The following is a 25897-nucleotide window of genomic DNA, read 5'->3' as shown; positions in this document are numbered from 1 at the left end:
ATCGTCACCGGCATGACACCATGATCTCCATCATCGTGTCACCATCGGGGTTGTCACGCCAACCATGCTTCTACTACTATTGCTACTGCTTAGTGATAAAGTAAAGCATTACATAGCACTTAATGGTTGACACGGAGGTCATACAGTAATTAAAGACAACCCAAAGGCTCCTGCCGGTTGCCGTATGCATCGACATGCAAGTCGATATAAACTATTACAAACATGATCATCTCATACATCAGATATATTTCATCATGTCTTTGGACATATCATATCACAACATACCCTGCAAAAACAAGTTAGACGTCCTCTAATTGTTGTTGCATGTTTTACATGGTTGCTATGGGTATCTAGCAAGAACGACTCTTACCTACGCAAAGCCACAATGGTGATATGAAAGTTGCTATTTAACCTTCTACAAGGACCGCCTTTGTCGAATCCGATTCAACTAAGGTGGAAGAGACAGACACCCGCCAGCCATCTTTATGCAACAAAGTCACATGTCAGTCGATGGAACCGGTCTCATGTACGTGGACATGTAAAGTTGGTCCGGGCCGCTTCATCCCACAATACCGTTGAATCAAGAAAAGACCAAGGAAGGAAGCAATCTGAATATCAACACCCACAAACTCCTTTGTGTTCTACTTGTGATGCCATCTACGCATAGACCTCGCTCATGATGCCACTGTTGGGGAACGTTGCATGGGAAACAAAATTTTCCTATGCTCACCAAGATCAATCTAGGAGATGGGCATCTATGAGAGGAGATTGGATCTACATACCCTTGTAGATCGCTAAGCGGAAGGGTTAAGAAATGCGGTTGATGTAGTCGAACGTCTTCGCGATCCAATCACGATACGTCCCGCGAACTCCTTATCCAAGTGCCGAACGGACGGCACTCCGCGTTCAACACACGTACGGCTTGATGACGCCTTCACCTCCTCGATCCAGCGAGCGATGGTGAAGTAGTAGATCGAGTCCTCCGGCAGCACGATGGCGTGGCGGCGGCGGCGGTGGTGGAATCTCAGCAGAGCTTCGCTAAGCACTACGGAGAGAAAGAGGGCTACGAGGAAGAGGAGGGGCAGCGTTATGGCGTATAGGGGTGCGGCTGCCCTCTCTCTACCTCTATATATAGAGGGAAGGGAGGAGGGGTGTGGCCCCTAGGGTTTCCCCTAGGGGGCGGTGGCCTAGGTGGGGCAACCCTAGATGGGTTTTGCCCCCCCAACCCCTTAGGATCCTTGGCCCCCAAGGCAAAGGGGGCGGCTGCCCTAGGGAGGGCGCCCCACCTCTCCTGGTTATGTGAGATGGGGTGACAGGGGCGCACAGCCCCTTAGTGGGCTGGTGTGCCCCCTCCCTTGGCCCATGAGTCCGCCCAACACTTGCCGGGGCCCCCCGAAACCCCTTTCGGCCATCCTCGCCATAACCTGGTGCCCCTGGAACACTTCCGGACTCTGATACCCTTCGTCCAATATATCACTATTCACCTCCAGACCATTCCGAAGTTCCTTGTCACGTTCGGATCTCATCCGGGACTCCAAACAACCTTCGGTAACCACAAACACAACTCAATTATACTTATATCGTCACCAAACGTTAAGTGTGTAGACCCTACGGGTTTGAGAACTATGCAGACATGACCGAGACACCTCTACGGTCAATAACCAATAGGGGGACCTAGATGCCCATATTGGTTCCTACATATTCTATGAAGATCTTTATCGGTCGAACCTCGATGTCAAGGATTCAGTTAATCCCATATGCAGTTCCCTTTGTCTATCGGTATGTTACTTGCCCGAGATTTGATAGTCAGCATCACCATACCTAGTTAAATCTCGTTACCGACAAGTCTCTTTACTCGTTCCACAATACAAGATCCCGTGGCTAAACCATTAGTCACATTGCTTGCAAGCTCATTGTGATCTTGCATTACCGAGTGGGCCCTGAGATACCTCTCCGTCATACGGAGTGACAAATCCCAATCTTGATCCATGCCAAGTCAATAGACACCCTCGAAGATACCTGTAGAGCACCTTTACAGTCACCCAGTTACGTTGCGATGTTTGGTACACACAAGGTACTCCTCCGGTGTCAGTGAGTTGCATAATCTCATATGGTCATAGGAACATATACTTGACATGCAGAAAACAATAGCAATAAACTTGATACAATCACATGCTACGTTTATAGTTTGGGTCTTGTCCATCACATCATTCTCCCAATGATGTGATCCCATTATCAAATGACAACTCATAGGAAACCGCAACCATCTTTGATCAACGAGATAGTCCGGTAGAGGCTTACTAGGGACATGTTGTTGTCTACGTATCCACACATGCATTTGAGTTTCTGGTCAACACAATTATAGCATGGATAATAAACGATTATCATGAACAAGGAAATATAATAATAACCACTTTATTATTGCCTCTAGGGCATATTTCCAACATTAAGTTCATGGAGAAACAGAGTAATGCAATAAGAACGATGACATGATGTAGACGAGATCTATTCATGTAGGAATAGCCCCCATCTTGTTATCCTTAATAGCAATGATACATGCGTGTATTGCTGCCCCTTCTGTCACTAGGAAAGAACACCGCACGATCGAACCCATCACAAAGCACATCTTCCCATAGCAAGAAAAATCGATCTAGTTGTCCTAACTAAACCAAAGATTCGAAGAAGAAATACGAGGCTATAAATAATCATGCATATAAGAGATCAAAGAAGACTCAAATAATATTCATGGATAAAAGATCTCATCATAAACTCAAAGTTCATCGGATCCTAACAAACACACCGCAAAAAGAGTTACATCAAATAGATCTCCAAGAGACCATTGTATTGAGAATCAAAAGAGAGAGAGGAAGCCATCTAGCTACTGCCTACGGACCCGTAGGTCTATAATGAACTACTCACGCATCATCGGAGAGGCACCAATGAGGATGATGAACCCCTCCGTGATGGTGTCTAGATTGGATCTCGTGGTTCTGGAACTTGCGGCGGCTGGAATTGTGTTTCGTCGACTCCCCTAGGGTTTCTGGAATATTTGGGTATTTATAGGGCAAAGAGGTCGTGCGGGAGGCCACCGAGGTGGGCACAACCCACCAGGGCGTGCCTGGGCCCCTAGGCGTGCCCAGGTGGGTTATGTCCCCCTCGGGGCACCCCTCTGGTACTTCTTTGGCCCATTTTGTTTCTTCTGGTCCATAAAAATTCTCCAAAAAGTTTCGCTGTGTTTGGACTCCGTTCAGTACTAATATTCTATGAAGTAAAAAACAAGCAAAAAATAGCAACTGGCACTGGGCACTATGTCAATAGGTTAGTCTCAAAAAATGATACAAAGTTGCTACAAAATGATTGTAAAACATCCAAGAATGATAATATGAACAAACAAAAATTATAGATACGCTGGAGACGTATCAGCCCCCCAATGCCATGTTGAATGCTGGCATCTTCATGGGACTTGCTACGAGTGAACGTAGAACTGACTGATGTATCCCCCAAGTGCCGGGTCGATTGCCTGCGGCGGCTCATGACTATGTAAGAAATTTTCAATGATGTAGCCCCCAAGTGCCAGGTCGATCGCCCGCGGCGGCTCGGGACTATCGGTGACTTGTCTTACGTTGAAACTGGTGTGCAGGAAATGTTGAACCAAGCCGAGTCATCAGCAACTGACTTATAGAAAAACCTAAAGACGAAGAAAAGGCAGAGAAACTTTATTCCGATTTCCACAAATCCTTGCTGACTGTAACAGACGCTTTGGAGAAAACCAAGTCTACTTTCGCAGAAGAAAGAGTGGCCTTGATAAAGCGGGCAGAAGAAGCCGAGTCAAGACTTGAGCCAGTGACTCAAGAGCTGGCGACAATGAAAGGCCATATTAAAGATATATGTGCATAGCCATCTTCGGTAAGTATGAAATCTTGCGAGTTGCCAACTACTGTCAGCTTAAGACATTAGTCGGGTTACTGATGTGTCTTTATGTGTACCGATGGGCAAAAGAAGCCACAATTTGGTTGAACTGCCTCTGGTGAAGCTGAAGGTTGTGTACAAGTTCCTGGAACAGTTATATGTAGGTGGTGCTTACTGCGTCATGGCAGTCAAGAATACGAAAGCGCCACCACACTATATCATGGACTTGTTGAAGGAGCTTATCTCACTCTGCTAGAGCCGGCTTTACTAGGTGACGGGTTCCCAGAATTTAACGTGGATAACACGCCTTTTACAGAAAAGGATTATCTGCATTGTGCGAGGGAAAACCGGGTGACGGTGACGAAGATTGCAGAGGAAACTAACTTGACCAAATTCCAAGCTGCCTATGCAGAAGCCGACAAACGCATGAGTTTGCGCGAGCCCAAGCCGGTGGAGCTGATTCCTCCTTGTCGTAAGAAAAACTTTGCTCCTGATGTCAACCCTTCATCTGTCATGAGAGAGGACTCATTTTTCCAAGCTTTGTCGTCAATCCAGTGGTTGGCAGACGACCCCAGACGGGAGCAGAAGCAGCCCCCAAGGATCAAGAAGAGCCGACACAGGCTGACACGGTCGCGACTGGTGCAGAAGGAAGTCAAGAGAACAACAACCCGGAGAGCACCATAGCTGGCTTGCAGTAATAACTTTCGCCGGCTTGTATTTCAAAAAACTTGATGAAAAATGGCCCAAGTGTGGCTTGTAATAGTTGATAGGAAAACTCTCATCTGCAAATGCCTTTGTGCATTGAATATCTTTAACTTTCGCTCTATGATAAATTGATGAGGATGATTGTTGCTCAACCCGGCAAATTGTCTTTGATGTCTTGTGATTGAAATCCTGGGTTGTTTTCATAAGACAACCCGGCAAATTGATGTATGAAAAATCCATGTGTTGTAATATACTACAGAGCACAAGTTGGATTGCCAAGACCATGTCAAATTTTGACTCGGCATTATGTATAACCCGGAATTATTTGCAACCAAAATGCATATATGTCTGATTCGCTTTCGAGGCACAACATAAAGACCGACATTCGAGGCACGTGTCTGATTCGCTTTGGTGAAGCAGGCCTTGTAGCCTCTTATGGTTGATCCTAACTCTTTGAAAGTCGGCTCTCATGTGACTTGAGCTGGTGTTTTAACCTTGATAAGTTCAGGGTCAATACAGGCCATGATAGGCATAAGTGTGATTGACTTATCAAGAGTACAGCCGGGTCACCTTTTCGGAGTAGCATCTTGCTAACAGGCAGGTTTAACCAAGTATTATAGTGACATATGCCGAGTCAAAAGGGATTTTAATACGTAAACTCGATGAGTTGAAAGCCCCCAAGTGATCAATGATCAAAGAATAAAGACTCAATATACAACTTCTGAGATGAAACGACAAACTCCGAGTTTCAGAGGTGCCGGCTTTTATTTGATTGATCACTAAATATGTATATACATGATAAGGTATGTACAAATACTGAAACCAATGGCTCTAAGAATAATATGGCATGAGATGTGCAATATTTCAGGGTCCGCTAGTCTCTTCTTCAGAGGTACGTGATTTCTTTCATATATCAACAAGATAATATGACCCGTTGTGCAGATTCTTGCTGATGACGAAGGGTGCTTCCACGGAGATGATTTGGGAAGCTTAACTATATTCCTGCGCGAGATCGAAATATTTTTTTTTCTTGCTGACATCTTACAAATTTTCTTCAAGCTCCCCACCGTGGTCAAAAAAAATAAAGGGAAATGATTCCCTTCAACCGACCGATCTTGCGTGAGCTTCCACTCTACATGTCCGTTGAATAAACTCTTAATCATACGACCGGGAGCAAAACACTCTATGTTTGTAGTTGATTCATTTTTTTCAGAAAGAGGTTCTGCAACTAGCATGTTGTTGCAAACTGATCAAGGGCTAAATCACGCAGCGGCTAAATCCCGCAACACAACCGCAACAACTGATCAAGGGCTAAATCACGCGACGGCTAAATCCCGCAACACAACCTATTTTGCAAAAAATCCCCGCAACATGATCCATGTTTCAAAAAAAATCAATAACATAACTCATGCTGCAAAAAATAAATCCCACAACACAACTTTTTTTTTTTTGCAAAAGAAAAAACATAACCTCTCTTGCGAATGTCTCCGCAACAAAAAAAGAATGTCTCAGCAACAAGACATCTATTGCAAAGTAGATGAAGACGTTTGGTTGATCGATTGTGTAGATCCGACGGCTTGCGAGGCGGCGGCGCCCGACGTGTAGCAGGCCCAATGTCATCCATACAAGAAAATTTCAGGGGACGAGGATTAGCCAACAAAAATCGCAAAAAGCAAAAGCGAAAGGGAAAAAAAAAAAGGCAAACGGCTTCAAAAGGTAAAAGGAGAAAATAAACGAAATAAGAGATTGTGACGCGAGGAGGCGGGCAAGGACGCGGTTAGATTTGGCATATCCAATTCTCCAGAAACAGTCAGATCCGAAAAACAAAATGAAAATAAACCACTGAGCTCGTTGCTTCCGTCTCCCTCCCTCCTCCAGTCCTCCTCCTCTCTCGCCCACCACCACCATTATATTCTCCTCGGCCCACACCTTCCTCCCAACAATTCCCCCCATCCTCCACACCACACCCGTCTCGTCCTAGCTCCCTACTCCTCCCGCTCGCCACTCCTCCGCCCCAGCTCTGCTCGCCCTCGACCGCGGGTCGTCAGGAAGGTGAATGAATCCTCGAAATCATCATCTCCCCCCTCCTCTCTGTCCCGCGTTGTGTATACGCGTGTACATGCAAGCTCATCTGTTGTCTTTCCTTTCCGTGCGTTTACTGGTTCTTGATTCATGTCGTGTGTGTATGATAGGGCCTTCAGGAACGGGATTTTTACCTAGGAGCCAATTTGGTTTTTTAAATCGCAGATTGGATTGGGTTCAGGGATGAAGGGGGAGGAGGGGCTGCATCACCTGGCCCGGTTCCCATCTCTCTGAACTTAGATGGATGCATCTGTGCGTATCATGCGCCCGCACTCTCTTTCTTTTCTCCTTCGTTTCCTTGTTCCTTCTTCTCATGGAGCAGTCTGCTGCTGTTGTTGTGGTAAATAGGTGAAGTCCAAGAAGGTTAGCTCTTGTGGAAACACCGGTCATAGCCGCTGCGGCGAAGTTCATAAACCCGTCCTGCCGTGTCGCATGCGGGATCGCTGCTTAAATAGAAATAATCCCTTCTCACTTCAGGTTATGGTTCTCTTCCCATTCGCCTTTTCTTTGAGCTTCAGGCTATTGTTCCTCTGCAGAGTCCTGAGGCTGTTCTTTATCCATTTTATTATAGCGAAAATAAATAAATAACGTAACGGCATGTCTTGCTAAATTTTGTGACGTATGAGATGTGGTATTTTCAGTTGACAAGAATTTTTCGACATGCGTGTCTTATCGTCTGTGGTAGCTTAAAAAGGAAACACTCTCCAAATATTAAAGGCCAATATTAAATCACACCATACTTTTGGTAAGTAGGCACAGCTCGTACAACTCAGCTCACATAGTGGTTGTTTGTAGTCATGATAAATATTCATGAGAATGCACAAGACTAGTAGGTAATACATGATGCAGATGCCAAACTGGTGCTTTCTCGTTGATTCACAGCATGTATGTTGAGGCATAATGTTCTTTCCCTGATTAAATTTTGATGGAAGTATGATCAGAAAAAATTACCTATAAAGGTATAGGAGATCAAAGTACTTATGAACAACAAAAATCGAGATATTACCATCATCAATTACATCACTCCCTCAAAATAACAAAAATATATGTATGATGTTGGGTAGCAGGATGGTATGTACTAAAATAAAATATAATTTTTCAGTATTGCTGAAACTTTTAATTTCGTTGAAATATATTTTTACGGCTGTTTATCATGTTTATGCTAACTGCTAGAATTCTTTTGCGTTGTATTTAGCTAATGGTTTGGCTCAATATTGCAGGTCTGGTTTGCATTTCCTTTTAAGTATAAAAGCAACTGTATTCGGCATGGCATTTGAGTAAGCATCAGAACCTCAAAAGCCAAGTTTGTCAGCAATATTATACCGTTATTGGTGCAACACTTCCATAGAGAAGATGGTGGATGACCTGTTTTATGAGGGCAACACTGATCACAGCGTCAGCTCTGAGGACGAAGACACACTTGTCAGGAGTTGTAGTAATCTCAGCGTAAGCTTTGGATATCATTGCAATTCTTATCAGAGTTTTCCTCTTGAAAATGATGAGCATGACACCTCTCCCCAGATGAGGTTTGAAACTAATGCCATGACGAAGTCACGAAATGGCTCATTTACTTGCTTATCTGGTGCCGCAATTAGTGCAAACTTCACACTGGCCAATACAAATATATGCAAGGGTCTTATTGGGGAAGAAATTTTACCAGAACTAGATTCTCCAAATTCTTTCAGAAAAATCGTCTCTTCTCCATCCATGTCAAGGTTGGACTTGCTATCCACCTCACAAGGCAGCCCTGCATCAACTGAGAGCTCCATATTTGAAATCAGTAAAAATCTTTGGAGGTCCAGCGCTCCAACAACTGTATCATCCAATTTTCTGACTGGTACCGAGGTAAAGATGGCTGGTGGAGCTGCTGGAGAGGATAGAGTCCAAGCTGTGTGCTCTGAGAAAAATGGATGGTTGATTTGTGGAATTTATGATGGATTTAATGGACGAGATGCAGCTGATTTTCTGGCAGTAACTCTATATGATAACATAGTATATTACCTATACTTGTTAGAGTGCCGTATCAAGCAACAAGATGGCCTATGCAGCTCATCAGAGGACTCCCTTAATGGTGTTAAAAGTGAGTTGACATTAGCCATGGAAATTGCAGAGAATGAAGATGTAAAACTTTCTGAAAGTTTTCGATCTGGTGTGCTGAATTGCCTCACTTCTGCTGTTGAGCAAGCTGAGAATGATTTCTTATGCATGGTTGAACAAGATATGGATGATAGACCAGATTTAGTTTCAGTTGGATCTTGTGTCCTGGTTGTGCTTCTTCAGGGAACAGATTTGTGCATTCTAAATCTTGGGGATAGTAGAGCTGTGCTTGCTTCCATGCCATATGCAGAAATGGATACAGTGAAAGCTACTCAATTGACAGAGATCCACTCACTTGAAAATCCATTGGAATACCAAAAATTATTAGCTGACCATCCTAATGACTCTAAAGTTGTGATGGGTAACAAAGTAAAAGGGAAGCTGAAGGTTACTCGTGCTTTTGGAGTTGGCTACCTTAAACAGGTACTAGCATCTTATACTTCAGCATGTGATGAAAACTCATGACATTCGTATGACTTAACTAATGCCCATGCTTTAATCCCAATTTTGCAGAAAAAGTTCAATGATGCACTGATGGGAATTCTCCGAGTTCGTAATTTGTGCAGCCCGCCTTACGTATATACAAATCCACACACACTGAGTCACAAGGTTATGGAAGACGATCTGTTTGTTGTGCTTGGCAGTGATGGCTTATTTGATTTCTTCAGTAACGATGAAGTTGTTCAGTTGGTTTATCAATTTATGCATGATAATCCAACTGGCGATCCTGCAAAATATCTCATCGAGCAAGTTGTACATAAAGCTGCCAAAGAAGCAGGTATCCCCTAAATATATCAAATTTATTTTTTTGATACACAAATAATTAGCATTAAGAGTCTATAGAAGACATTTGCCTTTGTGATTGGTAATGAACAACCCAATTGTAGAAACACCCTTCTCATGTTATAATAGGAAGGCAAGTACCCCCTTAACTCCTGTCAAGTGAGTAAAAGCTCTGTGATACCAAGTAACAACCAAACATGTTTTAACTTAAAAGTATGTCATTGATGTCAGATAGCTATTTATAGGCTTGTAGAAAAATTATAAGTCCCTCCTTTTTTTTTGGTTTAGACTTTAGACATGCATATATCATGACAATAACATCAGATGAGAATGAAGAGGCAGTATGTGTGAGAGTACATTTACGTTGATGAATTGTTTTGATTTTTGTAACTAGAGTACCATCTTGGCAACCCTTTTGGGGAACCATAGCTGTAAGCAAGTAAAACTAACACCAACTCTCCACTAATTTCTTCCTATGCCTTGCCAGCTTTAACAGCTGAACAGCTTATGAGGATACCTGTTGGGAGCAGGAGAAAGTACCATGACGACGTGACTGTCATTGTTATCATCCTTGGGAACGCACGAAGGACGGTGAGCGCATCAACTTCGATATGAAAGACGTGCCGATCACAAGAAGAGGCTGTCAGCCGCATAAAATTTTGTGGGTGTTAGGATATGAATCTTTTTCAGGGTTCTGGTGTGATAGTCAATAATCATAATAATGTATGTATATCCCGGAAATTTTGGGTGCGAACAGATATCTTTTGTTAAGTCAAAAGGTGCACCGAGACTTGCTCCGCTTAATTCTGCATGCAGTAACGAAAAATTTCGCCGCTCTTATTCGGCATTGCGATTGCATGAGCACTTTAGAGCGGGATGTGATGCCTTTCAGCTCTTATGACCTGGCACTATTTGTGGTGAAGCTTTACAGGTCTGAAGATAAAATGGAAACCGGGAGAGGATCTATGAAAAAGACCAGTCTAGTGTGTTGGGTCCTGCTGAGTTTGCGGGATGCATTTGCTTAGCGTCTTAGCGACCACAAGGTGTTATGTGGTAGGGGAGGGGTGATGAATCCTGGTCACATCACACAAGCTACCAATCTTTCCACATCTCCAGTATTTTTTGTGGTTTGTGATCAACTTCCCTGTCGCTGCATTGCCCAGCCCCCCGACCTGGAAGACACCGTTGTCCCTGCTACTCTGCCAATGCACACCACGAATTCTCGAGCTTTTTTTCTTTCTTTCTTTCTTTTTTGCCATTTGACACATCAATTCTGACGAGTCTCCTACCTTTTCACAAGAAGAGACAAGAATGGGTATCATCACAATACACGAGAGTGAAAGAGAGAGAAAAGCCCTGCATGATTATTGCTTTCCCCGTAAGCAGAGGCTGCGCGCTTATTGCTCACCCAGCTTCGAAGTGTAGTTATTAGTGCTTTTTTTTTGTTGCCATCGTCTTTCGGCAAGCATTTCTTTTTGTAGCGTTGTGGACTTCACACTTGGCATAGACCAATGGCAGCTTGCGCGCTGTGCCTCGTAAAAAATGTTAAAATGGCGAGAGCGACGTGCTTGGCTTCAGACCAGTCGTAGTATAATTGCGCCCTTCCTCTGCGTTTGTGCTCGTGTTGGTGATCCAGCCATGTTAGGACTTTGGAGGCAGGAGTAGTCCAGAATCGGAGAGAGATAGAGAGGCGTCAATGGACGTGTTCATCCACGAGGACTACGTGAACAAGCGCAACATGGTGAGGAGGGAGCAGAGGATGAAGATGCAGATGCAGGTGCTGCAGCTTGGCAGCCCAGGCGCGTGCCGGCCGCCGCCGGCGCACGGGGAAGACAGCCCGGGAGCGGGAGCGCCGAGGCAGTGCCTGACGCCAACCGGCATCTCACCGTCGTCCATCATCAGGTCTCCGTTATCAGGCTCGTCGGAGGAAGCCGTCTCATCGGATCACCGCCGCCTCTTCGATTGCCTGAGGCCGTACTAGGCAACCGAGGTTATGTGTGAGGTTAAAGAATAAACGTGGGGTTCTTCTGATGGTGAAGCTTGTTGCAACCCATTTTTGTGCTCGTATTTCAGCTATGTATGCATGGGCCGTTACAAGATGAACCCTTGTGAAGAGTGTTGCCTGCTATGAACAACTACAGCTTTTGGAATGGATTGTGTTAGTGCATTTAAACTCTCTAAGCACAGCATTGCAGTACTGAGTTTGGCCTTGAGCTATCCCCTATTATGGAAGATTTGCAACAACACGAGCATCCCTCGTAAGGTACTTCCAGATATGGAGATCTCTACACTCTGGCACTGGCTGCCGCTTCCTTGATTTGTTCGATTGTGAATACGCCAAAGAAGCTGTCGTCTATGACGGCGTTGATCACGGCGTAGGCGACATCGTCCACGTTCACAGGGGATGCAAGGACCAGGTCCGAACCAGGCAATGCACTCAATGGTTTGGTGAAATTTTCGACAGAGGAAAGTAGCTTCTCTAGTGGTTGTCCTACTATGTCGAGTGGTATCTCGTAGCCATCGACTTTCCTTTTACCGTAAATAAACCCAGGCCTCAATACAACACCTGAAAGATAGAGGTTAGATTCGATACTCTGATAAACACATATGAACAAAATAAAGTAGCAGAGATCTAACCTGAGGATGGGTATTTGGAGAGGACTTCAGATTCAGCCTTTCTCTTACCAGTGAAATAGCCCGGGGTAAGGAGAAAGGATGGAAGGTTGTAATCATGAACAGAGATCAAAATAAATTTCGGGATCCCTGCAGAAGAACATAGCAAACTGTTTATGTTATGTTCTTTTATATTTTTCAGACACTAAAAGGAAGAGTAAGCTAAGTGCTAGGCAACCGCAACACAATATAACTTAACTGCGAAGTTTTCAACTATACAGCAAGGAGAAGTCTCAGCCGTTTGAAGTTTTCAATCTTTAGTTGTGAAGGTTTAACCAGGATAGCAAGTTCCCTAACACAATATAACTTAAAATTTGATATTCCAGCAAATGCACCCTTAATGATAAAGTTTTGTTTTTTCCTATAGTTTAAGTTGTAATGATTAAAAGAGCACTTTTTAGTTTTCATTAATTAGAAACTGTTACAGAGAGTTCAGTGTTTAAAAGTAAATGTAGGAGTTATGGTATTAAAATGAACAAACAGGTATTGTACAGGTTTTCTTATATATTCCTATAATTCAAGTGGTCAGAGAGTAATTGATTCTGCAACTAAACTATTCCATAGAGTTGTCAATTGTGGACTTACAAGGGACCATTTGGGATAATGTCATAAGTCAAGATCCTATTGGTGCCAAATGCATACCTCTGTTATGACCGGGCAGACTTATGCCCGTAGGAGGCCCACCGGGCAGGTTTAGTTAGGGGCTTAGCCCACAAGTTATCTTATTTTTATTCGCATCGTGGTTATATAAACAAGTTGTAAGACTCTTTTGAGAATTAAGCAATAAGACAAATTCTATTGCCCGGCTCCCAGAGAAGCCTGAACCCGAAACCCTAGCCGCGCCTCTCATCACCGCCGCCTCTCCTTCAGCGCGCCACGGCGCCCCGCCGCCGGCAGCCGCGCTCGCATCCCCGTCAGCCCCCCTCCTTCCCGTACAACCTCTGCCCTAGATCCGGTAGGGTCCTAGCTCCTACCAATTTGGTATCAGGTAGCTCGGTTCCGATCATGTCAGCACCACCACCCACCCCATCACCACCGCACCGCCAATCCTCTCCACGCGCTGCTGGCCCTCCCCACCGCGCCGCTGGGCTCCACCGCCGGCGCCTCCACCGGCCAGACGCCGCCGCCCTCCACCGCGCCGCCCGCCGCCGTCTACTCCCCGGCGGAGATTACCGGGGTCCTCAACGACCTCGTCACCGCAGTCCAGGGGATACGGCTGTACCTGGCCAGCCCGTACGGGCCGCCGCCGCCCCTGCCGCGGGCCGCCGCTACCGGGCCGGCTGCCCTGCCGTGGTACTCGGCCCCCGCGGCGCTCGCCGGGTCTCTCCAGCCCCAGCTGCCGCTACAGCCGCCGCCCGCCGCTGCCCACAGTGGCCGGCACCGGCCCTCGCAGCGCCACCCGCGCCACCCGGGCCCTTCCAGCAGCAGCCGCCGCTGTCGGCTCCTCCGCCGCTCAGCACCGGGCCAGGGCCGACCACGCAGGGAGGCGTCCCAATCCAACATGTTCGCTTTCCGCCGTCGCCGTCCCCAATTCCGGCCCGGCTGACCGGATCATCACCGCCGCCAGTCTACACTTCAGTCGGGGAACCGCCGGCGCCCACTCTGCAGTACGACGACCCGTCCGGCTCCGCTGGTCCCTACGCGGGCCGCGCCAACACCGACCAGGCGCGATCGTCCTCACTGCTCTGCACCTCAGAGCCAGTCGGCCACGGCGCTCATACCCAGACGCCGCCACAATTCGCCAAGATTGACTTCGCCACTTATGACGGTACGGAGGACCCCCTCAACTGGCTCAACACCAGTGCGAGCAGTTCTTCCGCGGGCAGCGCACACTCGCGTCGGATCGCACCTGGCTCGCCTCTTACCACCTCCGAGGCGCGGCACAGACATGGTATTACACCCTCGAGCAGGACGAGGGCGGCATGCCCCCTTGGGAGCGCTTTCGTGAGCTTTGCCTCCTTCGTTTTGGGCCACCGATCCGCGGGAGCCGACTGGCGGAGCTGGGCAGCCATCCCTTCACCTCCACGGTGCAGGACTTCGCCGACCGTTTCCAGGCCCTGGCCTTCCACGTGTCGGGTGTGACTGCACTGCAGCGGGCCGAGCTCTTCGTCAGCGGCCTTCCGGACCACATCCGCGTGGACGTGGAGCTGCGGGGACCCCAGGACCTCCAGACGGCCATGTACTATGCTCGGGCCTTCGAGCGTCGCGCGCAGGCCTTGCAGCAGGCGACACCGGCTCGAGGGGGCCGGCAGGCCACCCGACCGCCTCCGGCAGCACCTGTGCAGGCCCGGTTGCCTCCGGCCGCGACGCTGCCTTTTCATCGGCTCTCTCAGGCCGAGCAGCTCGAGCGACGACACCAAGGGCTTTGCGATAACTGCGATGAGCCCTACGCGTCGGGCTACGTCTGCCCGCGCCTCTTCTACTTGGAGACGGCCGACTATGTCGAGGAGGACACACCCGTCGACGGGCTCGGCGACTTGCCACCGCCAGCTGCGGCGGAGGCCGCCCCGCGCCCGCTCCGGCGACAACACTCGTCGTCTCGCTCCATGCGCTTGCCGGCATCCGCGACGAGCGGACTATGCTCTTACCGGTGACGATTCACGGCGAGCGCCTGGTGGCCCTCCTGGATACGGGCTCCACGCATAACTTCCTGCCTGAGGCTACCATGCGCCGCTTAGCGCTTCAGCCGACGGGCGGGGAGCAACTTCGGGTCACCGTGGCTAACGGCGACCGCCTCCGGTGCCATGGGCTGGCACAGAACGTGCCCATCACCATCAGCGACGAGCACTTCACCATCACGTGCGCCGGCATCGACTTGGGCTGCTTCGACTTCATCCTCGACGTCGACTTCTTGCGGACTCTCGGCCCCATCCTCTGAGACTTCGACGCCCTGACAATGACCTTCTGGCGTCTCGGTCGCCGCCTCTGGTGGGAGGGCGTTGGGGGCGCCTCACCGACGCCACAGCTCCAGCTGGCCGCGACCTCCACCGAGGCCGAGCATCCACTGTTGGATCACCTTCTGCAGCAGCACAACGACCTCTTCGACGAGCCGCGGGGCCATCCACCAGCCCGGGTCTATGACCACCACATTCATCTCCTGCCGGGCTCGGCACCGGTGGCAGTGCGGCCCTACCGATATCCTCAGTTGCAGAAGGACGAGCTGGAGCGGCAGTGCGCGCTCATGCTCGCCTTGGGCATCATCCGGATCTCCCCGTCGCCGTTTTCCGTGCCGGTCCTCCTCGTCCGCAAGTCGGATGGCACGTGGCGTTTCTGCATCGACTACCGCGCCCTTAATGCCCTGACTCTTAAGGAGAAGTTTCCTATCTCGATGGTCGATGAGCTCCTGGACGAGCTACATGGGGCGCGCTTCTTCACCAAGCTCGACCTCCGGTCGGGCTACCACCAGGTGCGCATGCACCCGGATGATGTCACCAAGACGGCATTTCGGACTCATCACGGCCACTTTGAGTTCTTAGTGATGCCGTTTGGCCTCTCCAACACACCGGCGACTTTTCAGGCTCTGATGAACGACGTCCTCCGCCCCTACTTGCGTCGGTTTGTGCTTGTTTTCTTTGATGATATTCTTATCTACAGCGCCTCGTGGGCGGAGCACCTTCAGCACGTCGCCATCGTCTTCAACGAGCTTCGAGCGCACCATCTTCATCTTAAGCGCTCGAAGTGCTCGTTCGGGACGCCTTCAGTCGCTTACCTCGGTCACGTCATCTCGACCGGGGGGTTTGCCATGGACGCCGACAAGGTGGCAGTAGTCGCCGCCTGGCCGATACCACACTCACCGCGGGCTATTCGCGGCTTCCTGGGCCTCGCGGGGTACTACCAAAAATTTATCCGAGAGTTCAGCCTCATCGCGTCACCGCTCACGCGCCTGCTACGTCGCGACGCCTTTGCCTGGGATGAGGAGGCGACAGCGGCGTTCGAGGCCCTCAAGGGGGCCCTCACGACGGGCCCCATTCTTCAGATGTCTGACTTCAACCGCCCGTTCGTCGTGGACTGCGACGCCTCCGGTGCGGGGTTCGGCGCCGTCCTTCATCAGGGCGATGGACCCCTCGCTTTCTTCAGCAGGCCCTTCGCCGCGCGCCATCTTAAGTTCGCGGCTTATGAGCGCGAGCTCATTGGCTTGGTGCAGGAGGTGCGTCATTGGCGGCCCTATCTGTGGGGTCGGTCGTTCCGAATTCGCACGGACCACTACAGCCTCAAGTTCTTGTTGGACCAGCGGCTGTCTACCATGCCGCAGCACCAATGGATCAGTAAGCTCTTCGGCTTCGACTTCACCATCAAGCATTGTCCGGGCCGCCTTAACACCGTGGCCGACGCCCTGTCTCGCCGCGACGCCGACCACGACACAACCGTCGGCGACTCCGAGGGGGCGGCGCTCTGCATCCGCTCGGGGCCCTCTTTCGCCCTCTTAGCCGACATCCGTCGGGCGACCGCGGCCGCGCCGGATGCGCTGCTCCTTCAGCAGCAGCTGGCTGCGGGTGACCTGGAGGAGCCGTGGCGCCTCGCCGACGGTTTGCTCCTGCATGGGCGCCGGATCTTCGTGCCGGCGCACGACGATCCTCGTCACCAGGTGCTGCTGCTGGCCCACTCGGCGGGCCATGAGGGTGTGCAGAAAACCCTCCATCGTCTCCGCACCGACTTCTACATCCCCGGTGATCGGGCCCTGGTCCGCGACTGGGTGCGGTCCTCTGTGACGTGCCAGCGTAACAAGACGGAGACACTGCGGCCGGCAGGTCTGCTACATCCCTTGGAGGTGTCGTCTCAGGTCTGGGCTGATATTTCCATGGACTTCATCGAGGGCCTCCCCAAGGTGGGCGGCAAGTCGGTCATTCTCACGGTGGTCGACCGCTTCTCCAAGTATGTTCACTTCATCGCGCTTGGCCATCCCTACACTGCTGCGTCCGTGGCCCGTGCCTTCCTCGACGGTACCGTCCGCCTCCACGGGTTTCCCTCTTCGATCGATCAGGACCCGGTGTTCACGGGGCATGTCCGGCGCGATCTCTTCCGGATGGCGGGCGTGAAGCTCCGCCTGAGCACGGCCTTCCACCCTCAGACGGACGGCCAATCCAAGGTCGTCAACAAGGTGATTGCCATGTATTTGCGTTATGTCACAGGTGATCGTCCTCGCGCTTGGGTGGATTGGCTCACATGGGCGGAGTACTGCTACAACACCTCCTATCACTCGGCCCTGCGCGCCACACCATTTGAGGTGGTTTACGGCAGACCGCCCCCGCCCATTCTGCGGAGCCGTGAGATGCTGGCAGAGGTCCGGCAACGCCTCCTTCAGGCCCAGCAGCTGGCCAAGCACTACTACGACGACCACCATAGTGAGGCGGAGTTCGCGGTGGGTGATTGGGTGTGGCTGCGTCTCCTTCACCACTCTACGCAGTCACTGGACCCACGCGCGAAACGCAAGTTGGGCCCTCGCTACGCCGGGCCCTTTGCTGTCTTGGAGCGCATCGGGAAGGTGGCCTACCGCCTTCAGCTTCCGGCCGGTGCTCGCATCCACGACGTCTTCCATGTGGGGCTGCTGAAGCCCTTCCGTGGGGAGCCACCTGCGGCCCCTCCCGCGCTTCCTCCGACCTCCGACGGGCGCCTCCTTCCGGGACCGGAGAAGGTGTTGCAGGCCCAGCTACGTCGCGGGGTGTGGTACGTGTTGATTCAGTGGGCTGGACTTCCAGAGGAGGAAGCTACTTGGGAGCAGCGCGACGAGTTCCGCCAACACTACCCAGACTTCCAGCTCGAGGACGAGCTGTTTGCGCAGGCGGGGAGAGATGTTATGACCGGGCAGACTTATGCTCGTAGGAGGCCCACCGGGCAGGTTTAGTTAGGGCTTAGCCCACAAGTTATCTTATTTTTATTCGCATCGTGGTTATATAAACAAGTTGTAGGACTCTTTTGAGAATTAAGCAATAAGACAAATTCTATTGCCCAGCTCCCAGAGGAGCCGGAACCCTAAACCCTAGTCATGCCTCTCATCGCCGCCGCCTCTCGCCACGGCGCCCCGCCACCGGCAGCCGCGCTCGCATCCCCGTCAGCCTCCCTCCTTCCCGTACAACCTCCGCCCTAGACCCGGTAGGGTCCTAGCTCCTACCAACCCCCCAAGGCCCCCATTGTATCAAACTATTGTCTTTCAATTTGAAATTTAGTTCAGTCATGGAATCACATTAACTACTGCCACACCAACAAAATTTCAGAAAATGCATACAGATAATCTTATCGCTGTCATTAATCATCGCAAAGTACTCACCAAATTCTTTCGCAGCGTCTACTGCTATGGTATTTGCTTCACCATTTATCCTTTTCATCTGTTCTTCATTACCAAATCCTCCAAGGGTAGACACAACAGCAGTAGCCCCTACTAGAACGTCCTCCCATCTTGCATAGAAAACATCTCCTGCATAACATTAAGATAATTAACTGAATATGAGAGGGCCAAAAAACCATACCAGACACTCTTGGAAATCCAGTACAAGCATGTAGCTACGTTACAGAGAAAAAGTGGTAAAGGGGGAATACCAAGGTTCATACAAGGCATAATGTTTAAGCAATACAGTACTTCTCAAGAAAACACGTTCGTAATAAGCCAGGTGAGCAAGGACAAAATAAAAAGTGGTCTTGAGTACATGTGTTTTTAGAACTATTTTGCAATAAATAGTATATGCATATCTAAGAACTCAAAATCAAAATGACAGGAAATTAATTTAAAAGGATCCATCATCCAGTAATACTAACTTACCAATGTGGAGCACAACAGAATGCATACATGTAACGTTTGCTTATTTAGCACCAACGATAATCTATAAAGTGTACTTCTTACTGTACAACTATTAGTCCAGAACAAAATCTTACTAAATCTATTTGATGTAATTTGAATTCTCAGGTGTGTATGTCATCATGAAAAATAATATGCAGGTAAAACCATCCTAACAGCAAACCATAGCTCCGGTTTAAATAAAGAGTTAACTCAACGACATTCGGGGTTAGAGGACGTAACTAATATAGGGAGCAGTTCACACAAGAAAAATAGATAATATGATCAAGCTAAATCTATTTATCACGAAGGTAACAGCCTAATGTTACAACTCAGATAACCTGCTATCCATGCACCCAACAAAATAGATAACATGATCAAACCAAATCTAATTACCATGAAGGTAACAGCCTAATGTCACAACTCAACCTACCTGCTAGCCAAGTAACTTCATCAGCCCAAGGATCAGAGTAAGATGGTCTTCCTGACCTGTCATTAACATAGAATGTCTAAATGATGACAGGATGCAGATTAGGCTTTCAGAAATAATGCCTGAATAATAATAATTTTCAACATAGATGATAGATCCTAATTATCTTAAAAAGCTTCAATCCCCTTATGCTTCAATCACTGCAATCAGCCCATACATACTTCCTTAATTATCTGCCTGACATGAAAAGGCTCCCGCAACTCGCGTATCATCCCATGAGTAATTTTACATATGTAGGTCGTCCGCTTCGGGCAACACGGGTGGCGACTAGGGTTTCCCCACCGCGCCGCCTCTCCCTTACCCTCCCTCCCTCGCCGCCACCTGAGGAAGTCGCCGGATTCGCTCGCGTGGCCGCCGGTGATGGTGGCGGCGAGGCCTCGGTTGCTCCTTCCCTCAAGGAGGACCTCGGATCTGGGGCGGCGGCCCTCCTTGGCGAGGCGGCGGCGCCATCTCGGCTGGCGTCGTTCGTGGGTGTTCTCTGGTCGGCGGCCCCGACCACGCGGGTGGTGAGACGACGGCGGGTGGCGGCGGCACGGAATTCTTCCCCTCGTCAGATGTGAGGTTTGGCTCCCTTCCCCTGTCCCCCTCATCCCCGCCGCTTCCAGCCGGCTTCCCTCCGAGCACCGGTCTTGGTGGTGGTGGGTGACCGGTGGTTTGGTTTTGGGCCGTGGGAAACCGTTGGTCGGCTTGGCCGGCCCGGCAGCAGCGACGTCCTTGACGCCGTGCTTCCTCCTTGGAGGTGCTGCAGAGGCCCTTCCCCTTTCCACCCCTGTTCCTCCTCCCGGGTGAAAGCCCAAAATCCGGCTTGGATTGGGCAGCGACGGCGCACTGTGCGTCGTGTCTTCCTTGGGGGCGCCGCCTGGGGGGTTGCGTTCAGGTGAGGGGTTCAAAAGTCGGAGCTTTGGGTGGCTCGAGTTGTCCGGTGACGGCGGTGTCAACGTGGTACTGCATGGCTGAAGGCGTCCCCGTTTCCTTCATGGATGGTGTTTCTCTGCCGGTGTCGCGCCTGGTCCGGTTCCGGCGGTGCGGCGCCTCGACCCAGCGGTAGGGGATAGGGTTCCCCTACCCCAACCCTATCCCGCTGGACCTGCGCCTCGCCAGCGGCGGAACCCCGATTCTCTTCTTCAACGGCTGCCTGGCAATGCTCTTCGATGGCCTGTTGGTTCTACTTGATGCCCTTGCTGCCTTTCTTCAGTAGCTGCACCTGGTGGCCTTCCTGCAGTTCTCAGGTGTTCTAGGATGTGGCGGCACAGCAGTCGCGGAGTGCTCGAATGTTCAAGTGGATGTGTGTTGCGGCTGCTCCAGGTCTCGAAGCTAGCACTTCTCCTGCTCTAGGGTGAGCGTTTCTCAAGTCCGACGGTACGGCGCCTTGCGATCCATGGCGAGAGGGAAGGGTCCCTCTGCGACAAGAGAGACGGAGGATGTGTGTAGTCTTTCTCCCTGGGCGTCGGTCGGGCTCACTTCTACACTCTGTTGTAAGCAGGTCCTCGTCGTGCTTGTGTGTGTCCCTATCCTAGACGTCTGTTTGGCTGTAGTCTTTGGCTAGGACAAGCAATGAGCTTTTTGAGCTTGTGCGCTCTGTTGAGTTGTAAGCTTCCTAGAGTGTCCCCTTGTATCGTTTGGCCGAGGTGGTCTGTGTGTGTTTGTAATTCCTAGCGGGTTGATGGCTTTGTTAATTCAAAGCCGGGCTCTCCGCGAGCCTTCGTTCTAAAAAATATATACATATGTATTCCCTTGATTATCTACCTGACACGAAGAGGCTCCACCGACTCCCGTATCGTGGGAGGCTCTCGCTGCCGCCGCCTTCAGGCCTCTCCACCTGCCCCTCATCGCCGGCGCCTTCTGCTGCGCCGGTGGTGGGCCTGCGGCCGAAGGCGATGGGAGTTCTCTCTAGTGGTGCGGTGGTGTTTGCAGTATTCTCGGATGGCTAGTTGGTGACAGTGTTCGGTCCTCAAATCCATCCAGAGGCAATGAGGGGCAGGTGGCTTGGGGGAGGATGGCTTTGGCGGCAGGAGTCGGCTCCTTCAGCGGCAGCCTCTAGTCGGTGGTCGTCGTAGTCTAGCGGCATGGATCTGTAACGGCCGGTACGGCAGCTCCCGATCTAGCACAGTGGAGGCATCTGGTGGCCTTGAGATGGGCTTGGTGTGCATGCGGACACCAAGGGAGGCTGGAGTGGAGGCTGGCAAGTTCAAGAGCTTCCAGTGATGATTGGCACTTGGCGGTGTCCGCAGACGGCGTGGTTCAGTGGGGATGCTGAGTTGTGATGCTACGGCAAAAGCCCTGTGCCGGCTTTTGTTGGCACAAATGAAGTCGACGCCTTAGGGCGTCATTTCTCTTGGAGGCGTCATCGTGAAGCCTCCACACCTCATCCACCCTAAGTACTGTCAGGATAAAAGCCTCATATCCGGTTTCTCTGGATCCGACGACGGTAGCGTCTTCAACATTGTTCCATTCTTCTTTGAGGCGTCGTCTTGGAGCCACGGATCCCTCGTTGGTTGGTTCATGACTCACACGTCTCACCGGAGCATGAATGGCCAGTTTGAGATCCGCAACAGCAGTTTGTGGTGGCAAGGGGAGGTGGTTGCTGCTCCTTGCTTCTTATTGCTTCAGGTGTCAAATCCTGCAAAGGTTAGCTTGCGTCCAGTGTGGATTGTTGACGTCTTTCGACCGATATGGGTTGCCAACGCACGTTCTTCCAGTCTTTTAGTGGCGGTTCCTTTTAGTGCAGTAAGGCCAACAACGTCCGTGTGTTCTCGGCGCGTTTACGTTCGCCGTGCTGTCTCAGTAGAGTGTTGCCTTTGACAGTACTGTGTGGGTGCTACCCATGAAGTGATTGGCCCGGAGAGTCTTGGGCTTGTTATTCGTTTTCTTTTTTACCCCTATTGTAGTGGCGGTGTGTGTGCTTGTACTGCCATTGCACCCCGTTGTATCCTGATTCTATCATTTGATAAAGATACCCGTCGTACTTCACTCAAAAAAAAAATCTACCTGACACAAAGTTAGAAGGATCAAGGTGCTGGGCAGGGAGGCTTCAGATGGGAGGTGTGTCTTGAATTTGGTCTTTGGAAAAGAAACTTGCTGGATTGATAACGTGCACTACATGGACAACTCACTCAAGGGATTTTGCAGGAAGTGGTATACATACATAAAGTTTTTACAAACGATAAGAGAAAAGATGAGAATTGAGCATAGCATAGCTCAGATGGTTAGATTCCTTGTGGTGGAACCAGCCCACCCGGGTTCAAATCCTAGACTTGGCTCGGGTGCTCACACTTACCTGGATTTATTTATTCCAGTCCTTCTGACGATGTTCGTTCAATGGGAGACCCTGTGATGACTTCGTTAGTCTCCCGGAGATGCTCATAGGGGTAGGGTGTGCGTGCATGTAAGTGCATGTATGGCCACCAATAAGCGACGCGACTCGCTCCGGCCAGAAGGGACTCGCGATCGCGATCTAGCGCCACCGCCGGATCCCTCCTTCGCCGCCACCTCACCCCGACACCTCTTCCTCCTCCGCCGCACCTTCCTCCCCCCGTTGTTGCCTAAGGCGCCCTCCGGGAAAGTCCGGATGGCTGCTCGGCTGCGACCCATGGATCAAGGACGGCGGTCCCTTTGGTGAGGCTTCCCCGTCCAGTGCGTGGCGGGGCGGGTGGACTGCCGTGGATCGGACCGGGTGGCCGACGATTCACCGGCTGGTTGGTGTCGCGGCTTGCTGCCCCGGCGGCCAACGGTGCCGAGCTGCTCCTTCCTCCAACCCATGTAGCGTGCACTCCGTCTTACCGGACATGGCCGTGCTGCTAGCCAGTTACAGGGTTGGGACGGAGCGGGAGGTGGGGATCCGGATTGGGATAATTCTCAGGTCGGCTCCTGCCGACCGCGCCGGCGACGACACCCGAGGGTGCCGCTTTTCTTCCTGGAGACGTCGTTCGGGTCCACCCTACCTTTTCACACCTCACGGTCTCTCAGGTGAAAACCTAGGGCGACGACGGTGCTCTGGGCGTCGTGTCCTTCTTGAAGGCATCATCGTGAGAGCTATGTGGCGGTGGCCGGTGGGCACCGCTTGGGTGCGTCGACAGTTGCAGATGGCGTGCCCCTCTTCCTCCAGGTGGCAGCTGTTCCGGGGGAAACCCTAGATCTGGGTCTCCCAGATCGGATGATGACGGAGACTTTGTGATGACGGAGACTTTGTGATGACGGAGACTTTGGTGTCGTTCTCCCTCCTAGGGGCATTGGAGCACTGGTTCACTAGAGAGGCCAACTGGTGGAGTGGTGTTACATCGACCGCATTGATGACGGTGGGTCTCGGCGGCGTGGAGCAGTGGAGTCTCAGAGTTGGATGCGGATTGATCGACGCACGCAGGCTGGTGGCACTATCTGGTGTCATGGTGACGTCGATGGCAGATGGGATTGGCAAGATATATGCAGTGATTCCTCCTGAAGACGGGATGGCGGAAGATGGCGGAGGCAGATCCTAGAGAGTGGGCAATGCGGTGCACGTTATGGGACTCCTAGACTGGATGGTCTTCGGGCCACTGGATTAGATTATGTCTGTCATGCGGATAGGGCACATCTGTATACTTGTAGGGGGCTTCGGGTTGATCCTTGTATTCATTTTCTCAGACTCTGGTGAATAATTAATAAAGATGGCTGGGTGCATCATGCTGATGCAGAGGCCGGGGTAAATCCTCCTTTTCAAAAAAAAATGTAAGTGCGTGTTTGTGAACTGTCTGCATATGTACTGTGTTTCTAGAAGAAGAAAAAAAGATAAGGGAAAAGTTGTACCTGCTGAGGCTCACAACCTCAATGCCTTTAGCTACTGCAGCTCTGCATATAGCAGAACCAACAAATCCACTTCCTCCCAACACTACAATCTGCAAGCATTTGGAAGTATTTCAGCAAACCCAATCTTACTGGAGAAAACAGAGTCGTGCCTGACAGCGCTGCCGAATGATAACAGACATCGGGTACTCAATTTCATGCCTTTTCTGTTTTCACGTCTGCTACGACATCGATTGGCGTAGAAGAGTAATCTTCTCTGACACCGGGGGCGGCAAACCTGCACTTGGTGCGCAGCCTGCGTAATCAAGGGAAAACCGGGTCAATGCAAACTAAGACGGAAATACGCATCCATTACACGCACAATTTTGCAGCAATCACTCGGTCGACGAGAGCAAGAACCAGGTGAGAAGGGGAGGGAGACGGGGAGAGAAACCTAGAGAACTGAGCCACGGAGGAGGCGGCAGGAGACGTGCGTAGCGTCGCCGCCGCTGCGGATACGGGCGCGCACTGGCGAGGCGGAAGGGACGGATTCGCCGGCGCCGGCGGCCGGACGAGCAGTGTCGAGTGGGACATGGGCCCGCTCGCGGGATCCAGGCGGGGTGGGGGACGCTTTCTCTCTTTCCGCTTCTTCTCTTGCCCGCGTCGGCGAAGGGTGGCGAGGGAGTGAGCGAACGGCGGAGTCGGCGTGGGGCGTGCGTCTCGTTTCGGTTCCGGTGGCTGTGGGGTTGGACTTGGAGGTGGCTCGCTTCGCTCCGCTTGTTTTTCCTGTGGCTCTGGCCTGGTGTGGCGTGGCGTGAGCAGCGTGTGACACGGCCGCGGTCGACATGAACACCGGCTCCAGTCGTCGGATCATCAAATCGCCACTAAATATCCCTCAAAAAATTCAAATCGCCACTAAATATTCAGACCGGACAGTCCCAACATTTTCGGCCGTCTAAATGGTGATCACCTAATATGTTCGGATGTGTAAAATCTCATAAACCGAAACCAAACTGACGGGCAATTTGGAGGAATTTGGACATCCGCCACATACACACCCGACAACACAGACCCATCCAAAATCGACGTGGAGCCCGTGCATTTGGTCATTTTCGTCATTGTTTTGCGTGAAAGCTCGCCCCTTCCCCATTGTTATGTCACCTGCCGCCTCGATGAAGCCAACGTGGGAGGAGCAAATAGAGATGTTCGTCCTCCCGCCAAAGCCAGAGGACCCGAGGATGGTGCCCTCCTACAAGGCCTGATCTACAGAGCGCAGCCCTACGCGTGAAGGCAGCAACGAAGCATAAGGTGAAAAATGCGGAAGTGGGATCTCATATAGACACGTGAATGTGCTCTTACAATTATGATAGTCTATTCTGCTAGTATACCTGAAAGTTCTGAACAACAACATAAGATATAAAAAACCACTGTATAAGTTCAAGGTAGTGTTTTCCGCGCCTATTGCCCTACTACCCAGAAGAGAGTATGATCATAGTATGTCTATAGTGCCTGGAGTTAGACTAGTATCCATCAGACCAAATAGAAATAGCTCCTCAATCAACAACAAGAACAAAAAAGGTTTCTGAACTATTAGTAGCATGATATAGGTCAGGAGTAATCAATTATCATCT

At 50.7% G+C, this 25897-nt stretch overlaps 2 protein-coding genes across 5 annotated transcripts; one reads left to right on the top strand and one right to left on the bottom strand.

The window, feature by feature from the left end:
• The first annotated feature begins 6425 nt into the window (after nucleotides 1-6425).
• LOC123053204 (probable protein phosphatase 2C 39) lies at nucleotides 6426-11557 on the top strand. 4 transcript variants are annotated; one of them, XM_044476637.1, is made up of 7 exons: nucleotides 6444-6666; nucleotides 6807-6948; nucleotides 7045-7173; nucleotides 7917-9216; nucleotides 9307-9571; nucleotides 10064-10167; nucleotides 11222-11557. In XM_044476637.1, exons 4-7 carry the CDS (start codon nucleotides 8050-8052, stop codon nucleotides 11555-11557), a joined length of 1872 nt encoding a protein of 623 aa, XP_044332572.1. In that variant the 5' UTR covers nucleotides 6444-6666; nucleotides 6807-6948; nucleotides 7045-7173; nucleotides 7917-8049. The 4 variants fall into 4 exon arrangements, with proteins under 4 accessions (XP_044332571.1, XP_044332570.1, XP_044332572.1 ...); XM_044476635.1 differs by lacking the exon at nucleotides 11222-11557 and having other exon boundaries at nucleotides 6442-6666; nucleotides 6816-6948; nucleotides 10064-10427; XM_044476634.1 differs by lacking the exon at nucleotides 11222-11557 and having other exon boundaries at nucleotides 6467-6666; nucleotides 6862-6948; nucleotides 10064-10427.
• Nucleotides 11558-11574: 17 nt separating this feature from the next.
• LOC123053205 (uncharacterized protein At1g32220, chloroplastic) lies at nucleotides 11575-25049 on the bottom strand. Its single transcript, XM_044476638.1, has 7 exons — nucleotides 24721-25049; nucleotides 24489-24582; nucleotides 24291-24379; nucleotides 19452-19507; nucleotides 18515-18661; nucleotides 12214-12339; nucleotides 11575-12142 (listed from the first exon to the last, which is right to left on the bottom strand). The coding sequence occupies exons 1-7, from the start codon at nucleotides 24858-24860 to the stop codon at nucleotides 11862-11864; spliced, it is 933 nt and encodes a 310-aa protein (XP_044332573.1). The 5' UTR covers nucleotides 24861-25049; the 3' UTR covers nucleotides 11575-11861.
• Nucleotides 25050-25897: the final 848 nt, after the last annotated feature.

Source organism: Triticum aestivum, chromosome 2D, assembly GCF_018294505.1.
Source record: "Triticum aestivum cultivar Chinese Spring chromosome 2D, IWGSC CS RefSeq v2.1, whole genome shotgun sequence".
NCBI lineage: Eukaryota > Viridiplantae > Streptophyta > Magnoliopsida > Poales > Poaceae > Triticum > Triticum aestivum.
Note: the sequence above shows the minus strand (reverse complement) of the source record. Positions and strands in the feature narration are given on the sequence as shown.

What these genes read in the sequence shown, in the direction of transcription:
- LOC123053204 (XM_044476637.1), top strand. Translation starts at nt 8,050, where the DNA reads ATGGTGGATGACCTGTTTTATGAGGGCAACACTGATCACAGCGTCAGC. An exon ending in GAGTTGGCTACCTTAAACAG is followed by an intron (nt 9,217 to 9,306) that starts GTACTAGCATCT and finishes CCAATTTTGCAG; the next exon opens with AAAAAGTTCAATGATGCACT. An exon ending in TTGGGAACGCACGAAGGACG is followed by an intron (nt 10,168 to 11,221) that starts GTGAGCGCATCA and finishes CAGCCATGTTAG; the next exon opens with GACTTTGGAGGCAGGAGTAG.
- LOC123053205 (XM_044476638.1), bottom strand. Translation starts at nt 24,860, where the DNA reads ATGTCCCACTCGACACTGCTCGTCCGGCCGCCGGCGCCGGCGAATCCG. An exon ending in TCCGTGGCTCAGTTCTCTAG is followed by an intron (nt 24,583 to 24,720) that starts GTTTCTCTCCCC and finishes TTGATTACGCAG; the next exon opens with GCTGCGCACCAAGTGCAGGT. An exon ending in GAGGTTGTGAGCCTCAGCAG is followed by an intron (nt 19,508 to 24,290) that starts GTACAACTTTTC and finishes TGTTAATGACAG; the next exon opens with GTCAGGAAGACCATCTTACT.